The sequence below is a fragment of the Homarus americanus genome, unplaced genomic scaffold, assembly GCF_018991925.1.
Source record: "Homarus americanus isolate GMGI-L3 unplaced genomic scaffold, GMGI_Hamer_2.0 scaffold24922, whole genome shotgun sequence".
Lineage (NCBI taxonomy): Eukaryota > Metazoa > Arthropoda > Malacostraca > Decapoda > Nephropidae > Homarus > Homarus americanus.
In genome coordinates, this window is record NW_024722610.1 from 7007163 (window position 1) to 7020698 (window position 13536).

At 42.6% G+C, this 13536-nt stretch overlaps 1 protein-coding gene across 1 annotated transcript in view; it reads right to left on the reverse strand.

Moving 5' to 3' along the window:
• The window catches only part of LOC121862985 (serine-rich adhesin for platelets-like), an 81161-nt gene extending 70967 nt beyond the window's left edge, over window positions 1–10194 (reverse strand). Inside the window, 2 exon segments of the mRNA XM_042361441.1 lie at window positions 1785–2045; window positions 10190–10194. Coding sequence (XP_042217375.1) covers window positions 1785–2045; window positions 10190–10194 — 266 coding nt within the window.
• Window positions 10195–13536: the final 3342 nt, after the last annotated feature.

Consider the following 13536-nt stretch of genomic DNA (forward strand, 5'->3'; position numbering starts at 1 on the left):
GCCACGCGCCCTCCACACCTGCCCCGAGCCCTCCACACCTGCCCCGAGCCCTACACCTGCCCTGAACCGTCCACTCATATCCCAGCGCCCCACACCTGCCCCGCGCCCTCCACACCTGCCCCACGTCCTCCACCTGCCCCGCCTCCCACACCTGCCCCAGGCCCACCACCTGCCCGCGCCTCCACACCTGCCCCCGCCCTCCCACCTGCCCGCGCCCTCCCCGTGCACACACACCTGCCCCCGCGCCCTCCACGCCTACCCTGCTTCTCCCCTCACTTCCTACACGCCCTGCCAGCCATACCCACACCCTATCGCACTCTCCACGCACTCTAGTCCTTACAACGCCACCATATTTATTTATTCTCCTTCTCTTCCTTCCTTCTTCACTATTCTTATTCCTCCTTCTTTCTACTTCTCTTTCTTGTATTACTTAACTTTTCATAATATATTCTGATAATAATAATAAAAACAACAATAATAATAATAATAATAAAAATAGTAATAATAAAAATAATAATAATCACAATAATAATAATAATAATAATAATAATAATAAATGAGAGTAATAAACAGTAACTGGCATCTGCTCTATAACTTGCCATTCTAGGTAAGCTTTCTCCTCGTAACCCTCAGATTTCCCGCCAAAATTGTCAAATGACATTCAAGGCGGGAAATGACTCACTTTTACCACGCAAAATAAGTTATTACGAGCGTTTAATAATAATAATAATAATAATAATAATAATAATAATAATAATAATAATAGTAAACGAAGAAGATGTCAATGGATAATACACTTAATTAATTATCATAGAAATTGAACGTGATAAGAGGCAACCCTTACTATTTTAACTCTATCTTATACAATAGTCATAGAAAACGTATAAAATAGGCGCCATCACAGGAAATAGTGAAGAAATGTAGATCCTAGGAAAGACGGGCCAACAGAACTGTATGAGGACGCTACGCAGCCAGCCAGTCTCTCCCTCTCTTCCTGGAAATCTGCTGCGGTTCTGGTATTTCCCTGCATTTTAAGGCAGTCCCCCTTACCCCGACCCAACCTCCTCATTCCCTCAAAACCACTACCACCATCACCACTACTACAACCATTACTATTACTACTATTACTATAACCATCACCACCACCACCACCAGTATAACTATCATTACCATCATCACCATTACTTACATCACCACTACCACCATCACCTATATCACCACCACTATTAAAACTACAACTACCACCATTATCACTATCACAACCATCACCACCATTACTATCACCATCACCACCATTACTATCACCATCACCACCATTACTATCACCATCACCACCACCATATACTCGCATCGCTGGTAGAGATACGCAAGGAATGTACCTCACGTTGGATGGTACTGTACCCCCTAGACACATCTCACGTCTTCTTGAATAAAACACAAATAATAATTAAAAAAAAACACCAAGGTACTTACAACTGCTTGTATAAAAACAGAAAAAAAACATTGTAACAAAACCTCACGTCTTCTTGAATAAAACACAAACACTGATACATACACCAAAACACTTCAACGTGCTTGTATATTAAAAAACAAACAAACAAACATATATTTGTATAAACCACGTCGTTCAAAATAAAACACTGAAGAAATACGACGCCATACTTACACGTGATCATATGAGAAAAAAACACACACTAAAATACACACAAACACAAGGACACAGTATACTTACACGTGCATGAAAATAAAACACTAAAATACACACACAGGGTCAGAGTACTCACATGTGCTTATGGCAGACGTTGCACACCCAGTCGCGGCCATTCACGCTAAATTCCCGGCACTGCTTACATACCCTCTGCCTACACGCCCTGCACACCGCGCCTCTGTTGATAATCAGCCCCAGCTCCACGCGGCACCGACCACACGCCCTCGACGACGCCCCCACGCCTACCCCAACACCCACCACCTGTTGCTGCTGAGGGGGGTCGTCTGTCTTCACTGCCCCCCGACGTCGAAGCCATGATAGCTCCGTCTTGAGGCGACTGTGTGGGGGAGGAGAAAGAAAATAGATTAAGTTGCCTTATTGTCGTTGAGGGGTTACTGTGTGTGTGGTTGTATTTCTTAATTATAATATATCACAGACAAAAACAACAATAAATCATTAAAGAAATAAGAAGTAGACAAGAGATGTAAAAACAATAACCAATTAATATTGATAAAATGCAGGATAAACATTTGACATTATCCTAAAAACAAAAACAAAAAACACAATATGGAGTCAACAACAGTTAAGCTACAGCCAATGCTCAGCCAAACACCTCGTATGTCACGGTATGGATGGTTCGCTTTCATTACTGTTTTGTTTTGGGGTTATAACTTATACAGTGCACCATTCTATGTTACCAATATGTTCCTCGCTCTATAATAAACATTTTCTCCCCACTCTTTAGTCACATAGCGTAAAAAGTCTTACAAAGAGTAAATTTCCTACAAATACATTACGTCACAATTTTATAGAGACCATTTATCCAAAAACATTTTAAGTTATAGTAAATATTTAGATGTTAAATCATTCCTCTACAGAATCAGTGAGATCCAAACGAGGAAAATTGAGGAACATCGGTCCAAAACAAGATGTAAAATTATTTAACAAAATACATAACAAACGCTACACAGTTTGTCTATAGAGTCACAACTAAGAAATTCTTATTACCGATTTCTAAACTGTAAAAAAAAAACAATAATAATAAATAAATAAAAGAATCCAGTAACGCTTCAGATATTCCATCATGATTTTAATGTCCCTTGTGATCTAATAATTATATAAATATGTAAGTTTATACATAAATACACCGTCAATAGGCACACTGCTATAATAACTGGAATCTTTTAGTCACCCTTCAAACTCGTCCGTCCAGCACACTACTAACACAGAAAACGAACCCTTCAACGCGCGTACCTTTATGGGATGACTTAACAAAACCTTTTTCTCATATTTGCGTTTATATTGACTACTGAGCCAAGTTACGGACCCAGCAAAGTTCTTACAAACTGAACAGAACACCATAGTCGAACGAAAGGTGAATATTAATGGAGCATAATGAAAAGACAATGCAATATAAATTTAATTACTTCATGCCTTTAAATAAATTGAGTGATTTTAAAGGTGGAAGGAGGAAGAAGGTAAAGGGAAGGGATAGGAGGAAGCAATAGGGAGGGAGGGGGGGGGAGAGAAAGGAAGCAATGTCGACTTAATTCTCTCTTACAAGTCCGAGGAATGATATTTTGGTCTTTCCCGTCTGTGGTCTTTGTTACTTCCCCCTCCTCTCTCTTTCTGTAGCCTATCTGTCAGTCTCCCTGTCTATCTGCCTGTCTATCTGACTCTCTCTCTCTCGCCCTCAGTAACTGAGACGACCTCAGTCACCGACACCACACCGTATGGTAGTAGGCGATGGAGGACTAGGCTGTCGAGGTCCGTGAAGAGGCTTCACGTTCTTACCGTGAAGCTCCCTTTGCCCATCTTATAACATCCCCTCATGAGCTTCATATTTACCCTACGCCTCTCGTCATTTGGCAGATGAATATAGTGTTCTGGGAGCATGTCTGTAAACAACCTCTGGTAGAAGATGATCCTGGCGCCCGTGTTAGCTTTAGCCTCGTTAAGCTCAAGCTTGTTACTCAAGAATGTTTTCTCCTATTATAATCTTTTTTTTAATAAATGTAATTTTAGTGGGAGGATTATACTTACTTTACACAACCACCCAAAGTCGTCTTGGAATTAGAGAAGTACCAAGACCCTCCTTTACTTTGCTTGTGGACTCCACCAAGCTCCTCGGCGTACTATAGATAACAATCCGAATTGGAAAACACACGTCAGTACAAGTGTCAAATCCTCCAGTGTTCGTCTCCACCTCCTCCGCTGTACTTTTTCTTAGGTTAAGGTGGGGAAATGATGGAAGGCATGCTGGGGCTCAAGGCACAGCCAGACATGAGGGATAGAGAAGTCACGACAGATAGTCGTGGGGGGAAAGGTTGGAAAAGAAGTTTAATGAGTTAAACAGAGGGGGACGACACCCCTTGTTTTACATATTACAGAGTTTGTTGGCTAACTAAGCTAACCTAGGATTTAGGATGAGGATGCACAATGGTTACTTTGGCTGACAATGACTAGTTTGATTTATAGTTACATGTTTATTGAAATCTTATGACTATATTATGTTATGAACTCACAAGATTGTGACTTGTTAAATGTGATCTTATATCATCTACGTTTTAATCTAAGGTGGATCACTGTGGCGGACATAGATGGGTCGCGGGTTGGGTTGTTGTAGTGCGGGCAGACTCACCAGGCGTGGGGTCGGCCTCCGTTGATGTCTTTCCCGCGTAGGTGGTCTGGGCTGTGAGGGTCGTCCAGGAGCTTGTCCCCAAACCTTCTTCCCGAGGCGATGGAACCTGACGTTGAGGACCTCCGTTTTATTTCTCACGTGGATGGTTTTCACTGACTCCTGGAAGGGTGGCACTTGGCCACTGGCTGACCTCAGACACTGGTTTTGGAAACTCTGTAGTTGTTGTAGTCTGGTCTTCCCGAGTGTGACGAGTGGTATGTGCGGGTACTCCAACACAGGCCTCACCAGCGCCTTGTACAGGTGGACTTGTATCTTCTCAGGAATCAATTTAAAACGTTTTAATTTGGCGGCGGCGACTCAAGTCCCTCGGAGTTCCTGCGCCCGAGCTCCTCCCTAAATGCCACACAACGTAAACACCTAGAAAAAATGCAAAAGATGGCATGCAAGATTATTCTCTTCCCTTCCTAGTCCACATATCAAGAAGCGCTCAACACACTGACCCACTCGGCTTTCACTGACCATCACCACGACCTCATGTGTAACTTTTTTGGGGGGGAGGGGGGTGGGTGGGGGGAAGCTTCTGCACCATCTTCGACACCGGCTCCTACTTTCACTTAAGATCCCTCGCCGCCGAATTGCTGTTCGACACCACAACCGCATCCAGCCCACACAAACACGTACTGATCGCTATAAGAACAGTTCAGTCCCAACCATAGTAAAAATTATCAACAACTCGTAGTCAACCAGTGTATTTACACCCACCCAATCTTATTTTTGCACCATATTGAAATGTCCTGTAGTATGACCTTCTCCCCACCTAGTTATTATATATCATATTTGTATCACTTATGTTACTTGTATATTATTTGTCAATCAAGTGACTCATTCCCCAATTATGTAACCGTATATTTTAACCTTTTGGCCCCATGTTCTTTCAATAAACCGTTAATAATTATTTTCATTTTTATTATTATTATTATTATTATTATTATTATTATTATTATTATTATTATAAACACACACACACTCACACTCTTCCCTCAGCCTTCATAGGGTAAGGACGTGTGTAGTCGGCGCTGCCCGCTAACGCGGCCGTAGTAGTAACTCTCGACAGGAGCTGCCACGCACAGGCCAACCGGCCTATTGCAGACTCCTTATTTTCTTATGTTCTTATGTTCTTATGAGACAGCTGCCAGCCTGGTCTGTCGGGCCCTCCCCTTCCCCATCTCCTCCTGCCCATCTGGATTTATCAACATCCCTACCGGCCAATACCTTATAATACTCCCGGAGGTAAATTTCGCCACGGTTTATCCTTCTACCTATAGCTTTCCTTTGGCCAATAATGTTCTTTAAATAATTATTTATCCATTTAGGGTCATTGTTGTCTGATCTGAGTTTTTTGTATGGTATGTTCTGCCTTTGTGCATTAAGTAACTCATTTTTTAAATTGTCGTGGAACTCGACAATCTCAGATCTCGTTATCAGGTCGGTGTCATCTGTCAGATTCACGCCAGCGCGACAACCCCCTCTCAACTGCCTCTTTAAACTATCAAAGTTTGCTCTTCTGAAATCTGGGACTTTAATGGAATTTTCCTTACGTCTGACCTGAAAATCTAACTGGAATCTAATTTCTTTGTGATCGCTGTTTGCAAGTTCGTTCCCACCTCGACATTGCTAATGAGGTTTTCTCTGTTTGACAGAACTAAATCGAGTATATTATTACCCCGGTGGGTTCGGTTATATGTTGACTTAGGAAACAGTCCTGGATCGCTTCGAGGAAATCCTCTGATTCTGAGTTACCTGTAAGGTCAGTCCAATCTATTTGGCCAGGTTAAAATCGCCTACTATACAGACTTTGTTGTGTATGGAAGCCCTGCACATTTCATCCCAGATAAGTCGCTCATTGACTCTATCAAGATTGGGAGGTCTATATATTACTCCTGTGATTAATTTTTCCCGACCGTCGATTAATTCTATCCAAATTGTTTCTGTATTCTGCTCAGTTTTTATTTCCTTATTTATTTCACACTTCAGATTATCCTTGACATAGATTGCTACTCCGCCTCCTTTCCTGGTCTGCCTATTGGTATGGGACAATTTGTAACCCGCAATTTGGTATTCGACCGGTAACTCACGTGAGTCTAGGTTTATCCATGTTTCAGTGAATGTTATTATATCGATTTTTTCGGGACATACCAAGGCCCTAATATCATCCACTTTGTTTCTCATACTTCTACTGTTCGCGGAGTAGACATTTAAGTTAGTCGTGTTCTGAGTCCTCTCTTTACCGCGTTTAGGTTTTAACTCCCTGTCTAATTTAGTTTTGTCATCATTCCTAACACTATTTCCCTGTAACCTTTCACTTTGTTTACCCGCTCCCACTGCAGTCTCCTCCACCCCCGTGCCCTTATGTTCCCTAGGGGAACATAACGTGAAGAATGGAGCACAGCTGCATTGCCCCAAGCTACTGTCCTGGCCACACACCTGCCCAACCGCATCCAGCCCATAGGAGCACAAACTGATTGCTACAAGAACAGCCCAGTCCCAACCATTGTAAAAATTATCAACACCTAATTATTATATATCATATTTGTATCACTTATGTTACCTGTAATTATTTGTAAATCAAGAGACCCATTCCCCAATTATGTAATTGTATATTTTCAGCCTTCTGGCTGCCATGCTCTTTCAATAAACCGTCAATTATTATTATTATTTTACACACACACACACACACACTACAGGTAACCACTTCGTCCCGACATGTCCCGAAACCACCTCCTCCCCGTCTTCCCCTCATCCTCCTCCTTCTTCCCATCTTCCTCCTCCTTTCCCCCCTCTTCCTCTTCCTTCTGCCCTCTTCCTCCTCCTCTTCCTCTTCCTCCTCCTCCTCCTCCTCGTACAGACTCAACACCGAGACCTCTACACCACAGTGGCATCTCGTCCTCCCTGACCCCCATGTGACCTTGACCTAGTGAAGGTTTCCCATATATACACTTCCCAAGCTCCATGACTTGTGTTGCCTGAGCGATGATGACAGCGGCGACCAACTCACCTTACGAGGGAGTCTCAAATGGTCGTTAGTTAAATCTATCAACTCCCGTATAATTCACCTTCCACTTGTGACGACATAAAGGTGGATTCTCAAACGTGCGTATGCCCTCCTCCACAAGACTGGAGGTAGGTGGCGGGAGAGAAGGGGGGGGGGTGTTACGGTCTGTTCTTTATTTTAACTTAGAGGTTTACTTAACTCAGGAGGACCTGTACCTTACATACAATGATTCACCTGAAGCTTAGACACCCCTCAGCTTATTTCATCTGATGATTAAACACCCGAACATTACCTGGGGTAGGTTAGGTTAGGTCATGTAACTTAGATTAGTTTGGTTAGGTTAGGTTAAGTTATGTTTGTTATGTTAGGTTATATTAAGTTAAGCTGAGTAAGTCAGAGTGGGTTGGGTTAGGTTAGTTAATCTCAAGGTAAATAAGCTGGGGTGTTTAATCTTCAGGTGCTCCCAAGTACCTAAATCACAAACTCCAATAACTCAGTGTTACGTGATTCACTTCTCGTCACAATCTGGGAAGAGGGAGACAGATCAGAGACAGACACAGACAGAGACAGACACAGACAGAGACAGACACAGACAGAGACAGACACAGACAGAGACAGACACAGACACAGACAAAGTTTGTGTCTGTTTGATGAATTAGTTCAACTTTATCTCTCGTTAAATCTATTTATGTATCTATATCTATCTAGTGTATATAATGTGTCCATCCATCTGTCTACCTCAACCGACGATCGTTAATATGTCTTTGTGTATTCCGTGGGACGTGTGTGTGGTGAGCTCCGTGGGTGTCGTCGATAAAACAGGTTATTCCGGGAGTACCAAGTCTGACTTCTAGAAAATCCGATTTGTGAGTGACTAGTGAGTATCCAGTTCCACTTGCCTGAAATTTCCTCACAAGGGTATTATCGAACGTCACGCGTTTCACTTGTTTCCTGACTTCTTTAAATTTTCCATCTCCTGGGCATAGTTCCTCGTTGACGAAGACAGTAGTGCCTTTCAGCTTACTGCGCTGGTGGAAGACTTCGTCACGGACACAGAGGGGAAGAGAACTTTGTTGTGATGTCTCGGGAGCGGGAGGAGTTGGGTTTCCCTACGCGTTGAACACGGTCAAACTTGACTTCAGTAAGTTTAAAATGGTCATTCAGCAGGCGTGAAATGTTGTGTTTGGAAGACTCTCAGTTGTCGTGGGGATCTTCGGTGATCTCCCAAATCTGAGCAGCTCTGTCCTCTTGTTCCACCTTAATACAACCCGTGTTGTGCTGCTTCCCTTCCTTATCATGTTTATGTATATCAACACCACTGTAAAATATGTATATACTTATAATATAAATGTAAAATAAAACATAAATATTGAAGTGATAACCGTGGTAACATTGTACTATTCCAGATGATACTAAATGTTACATAATACTTCCTTGAGATAAATGTATAGTATATATCAAGTGCAGCTCAGGTTCTCAGCCATGTTAATATTGTTATTATTATCCACTCTGTATCTGTGTTCGTCTGGCTAAATAAACTGTTTCAATATAAATATTATCTCTCTCTCTCTCTCTCTCTCTCTCTCTCTCTCTCATGCCTCACACAGAAGAGAACACGTCTAGCATCGTCGTACGTGAGGGAGGTGAGCCCCCAACAACCCAGTGGAGCGTGTGGGTGTTTGACCCTCCCAGTCACGTACATTATGACACTCTCTCTCTCTCCCTCTCTCTCTCTCTCTCTCTCTCAAACCTAATTATAGTAATGATTCATGAGTTAAAAAATTATCGTAAAATCAATTATATTTATCATTATTATTTTTTTATCAATTTTAATATTAATTTTAATGTGATTATGATTGAATTGAATTGAATTGAAACATTTTATTTAGCCAGAAAAACACAGATACAGAGGATAATAATAACAATATTAACATGGCTGAGCCAGTTGAGAACCTGAGCTGCACCTGATATATACTATACATTTATCTCAAGGAAGTATTATGTAACATTTATTATCATCTGAATAATAGTACAACATGGTAGTAATAAGAACATCTCATAATGTTACCACGGTTATCACTTCAATATTTATTTATTTATTTATATTTTTTATTTTTGTATTCATTTTTTTATACATAAATTACAGTGGAATTGAAAACGTAAGTATAACGGGGAGCAGTACAACATGGGTTGTACAGTAATAAGGTTGAACAAGAGGACAGAGCTTTCAGGATTATGTCTAGTTGGCAATTATGTTTATTGCAATGGTAATTACTTATTCATTTACATGATAATTTCCGATAAAACGGTTTTGGTGGTACAATAAAAGCAGGTACTGTAAATATAGTAAGTGTTACAAGAAGTATTAATACTTCTCATTGTACAGTACATATAATAAATTAATTAACTCTTATCTCCGTTGATAAGAATTTACACTAAGAATGGTGCCATGGTGGTTGTAATACATTCCCATTACCATACATAATGGATGGGCGGCAAACGTACCTGGGGGATATAGAGACGCCCCCCTTCTCTGAGGCGACGTGTTCAGGCCTATTGGGCGGTTAGATCTCTCTCTCTCTCTCTCTTGTATTAATATACAATAATTTTATTAGACCACCACCAATTGTCGGCACCTTTTTATAAGAGTTTGTTTCCATCCTGAGAACAAAACAGTGTCAGTGTTACCGTATCTTCCATAACAACAACATATGCGCGCCAACACCGTCACCTCTAAATAAAAACATCACTTTACACGACTACGTCATCCCCGGCACAGCACGTTTACCGCATGGATGCAAATGTGTCGGTAATGAATGGATCCAGAGATGAAAAGCGGCAGGGAAGAGGCAAGAGGCTGTGGAAGAAGTCGCCATATATGGAGTCGCGCCAAGGTCTGATGTCTTACCCAGGGTGAAGGCGGGAGAAGGGCAGCGAGGCGTGATGGTTCTGGTAACGATGCGAGCGCGGGTTTGGTTACCCGCGTAATGTTTTCCCCACATGATTTATGCAAATATCCAACTAATTATATACTTGAGAAACACTTAATGTGGTGTTCTTAAGGAAGTTGAATATTAACTAAATGCTTAAATAAGAGGGTTTTTTGTGAGGGATGTTTGAAATACGGAATCGGCACAGTAAAGATACGTAGTTCTCCTTTTGTATACAACACGTGATCAACAAGTGGTTAAATATGTTCACTACTTATTGTTATTATTATTATTATCAGTAGTAGTAGTAGTAGTAATCCGGCCACAAAGAAATGATTCGGGAGATGATTCGCCTCACAACTGATTACACTCAGGACCGCTTCCTCGCCCCTTTAGCTCTTCAAATACTGTACTGGAAATAATACCACATCTATTTTGTCAGAGGACACAGACAAAGACTAAGCACAAAGAAAATGCGGCAGCAATGAAGAGAAAATTGGCAATGTGGCAGACTGGGGCCCTTGATGACCTCCTATGTGAAGCAAGAACACTGCAGGAGAGACTAAAAATTACAGGTGACGGAAAGCAAAACACCGATGACGTGGCAAGACAATTTGGAAACAAAATGCGTGTGGGAAAAGTGTCTCTGGCGGTAAGATCTCTCACAGAGGAATCCTCCGGTGGGGTTCTGCCAATAAACAGAGAGACATTAAAACTACTGAAGAAAAACATCCCCCTGCAAGTGAGGAAGGCATCAGGTTCCAGGGTGACTATATCCCACCAAATGCTGTCCTGTTCGAGAAAATAACAGGAGAGATGGTGTGGAAAAGGCACTGAAGACTCGAGGAGGAGCCGGCCCTTCAGGTCTGGATGCAAACGGTTGAGAGTCATCCTCAGCACAAACAAGTTTGGCCCTGTAGAAAGTGATCTCTGCACTGCCATTGCCGTCCTTGCAAGAAAGCTTGCACCTCTTTGCTGCCATCACCTCCATGCTCTGACGTCCTGCCGCCTCATTCCCTGGATAAGAATCCAGGATGTAGGCCTATAGGGGTGAGGGAAGTGCTGAGGCGGATCATCGGCAAATGCATAATGGAGGTGGTAAAGGATGATGTCAGGGCAGCAGCAGGGAACCTACAAGTGTGTGCTGGCCACCAGGCTGGTGGGGAGACCGCCATTCACGCCTTGAGATTGATATTTGAGCAGCGTGATTGTGAGGCCGTTCTCCTGGAGGATGCATCGAACGCATTCAACATACTTAACCGCAAGGCCGCACTGCACAACATCAAGATCAAGTGTCCAAGCTTTGCAATGTATGTTGAAAACTCGTATAGGAATCTATCAGACCTCTATTAAGTAAACAACAAGGCTCTAAGACAGTGGTTCTTAACCTTTTTTGAGTCACGGACCCCTTTGGGAATCTGGTGGAAGCTATGGACCCCCTCCCTAGAAAAATGCACATAAGCACATAAACACAACTTTGCATGCAATGAATATACTTTATTTTATTGAAAATTCATTGCCTCATACAGTGTATGACATACACAAAGTATGAATAAAGTAAACAATCTTAACAAAAGAATTATGTTTCACACTTTTGCAAAAATTAATGGCCACTCCATACAAAATGAAATACAATCATCTTGTGCAAATTAAGCAAACAAAACTTTAATTCTGCTCAAAAGTTCATTTCGATGAGAAGGTTGTTGTTGTTTGGCTTGAATATAAATGTAAATTTTATCTGACCTTCACGGACCCCTGAAGCCCATCCATGGACCCTTGGGGTCCATGAACCCCAGGTAAGAACCTCTGCTCTAAGAGGTGATACCATCTTACAGTCAACTGAGGGAACAACACAGGGGGACCCCGTTGCGATGGCAATGTACGCAATAGGCCTATCAGTGCTCCAACAAGAAATAAAAATTGAAACAACTGAGGTCAAACAAGTGGCATATGCTGATGACCTTACAGGAGCAGGAAAAGTGGAGGACATCAAAAAGTGGTGGGACCTGATAACATCGCGAGGTCCACAAATAGGGTACCACCCAAACGCCAGCAAGTCCTTCCTCATTGTGAAGCCAGAACATTATGAACGGGCAATGGAGGTGTTTGGCGGAAGTGAGGTCAAAATAAAGGATGGCCAAAGACATCTAGGCGCAGTAATTGGCACTACGGACTTCAAGACCGAGTACGTAGCGGGAAAGGTGAATGAGTGGGTCAAGGAAATCCAAGCTCTGTCTGAGATTGCTAACACAGAGCCACATGCAGCTTTTGCGGCATTCACCCATGGAGTCAAGCATCGCTGGAACTACCTGATGCGTACTATCCCTGATATCGGACCCCTCCTCCACCCTCTGGAAGAAGCTATCGGTGTCAATTTAATTCCCAAATTAGTGAAACACCCCCTCTTAACCCCAGCAGAAAGATCACTCCTTGCACTTCCATCAAGACTGGGAGGAATGAGACTAATCAATCCAGAGGAGATTGCTGCCACCGAACATCAAAATTCAGTTAAGCTCACGGCAGCCCTCACGGACCACATAATAGCCCAGAACGCAACAGGGGAGTTGGATACCAGTGAAGTAAACAAGATTCGTAGGTCCATTACGACAGAACGACAGCACTGCCAAAGTGATAAGCTGCAGCAACTGTTGCTGCAGGTACCAGAAAATTTGAAAAAAAAGTAGCTACAGCGCAGGAAGTGGGCGCCTCGAACTGGTTAACTACGTTACCGATAAGGGCTAATGGTTTCAGTCTTAATAAACAAGAATTTACAGATGCCATTGCTCTAAGGTACGGTCGGCCAGTAGAAGGTTTGCCCTCCCAATGCGTGTGTGGCTCTTCCTATGATGGCGATCACGCCATGGTGTGCAAGAAAGGGGGCTTCATATGCATGAGGCATGACGAGGTAAGGGACCTCACAGCAAATATGTTGAGGGAAATATGCTGTGATGTCATGGTAGAACCGACCCTTCTTCCATTGGACGGTGAGACTCTCCAACATAGGACTTCAAGCACATCCAACGAAGCCCGTGTTGACGTCAATGCTCGAGGATTCTGGACACGGGGACAGCGAGCCTTCTTCGACATCAGGATTTTTGATCCCATGGCTGCATGTTACTGTAATTTAGCTCTCGGTGCTGCACACAGGAGGAACGAGAACGACAAGATAAGGGCATACGGGGAGAGAATTCAGAACGTTGATCAA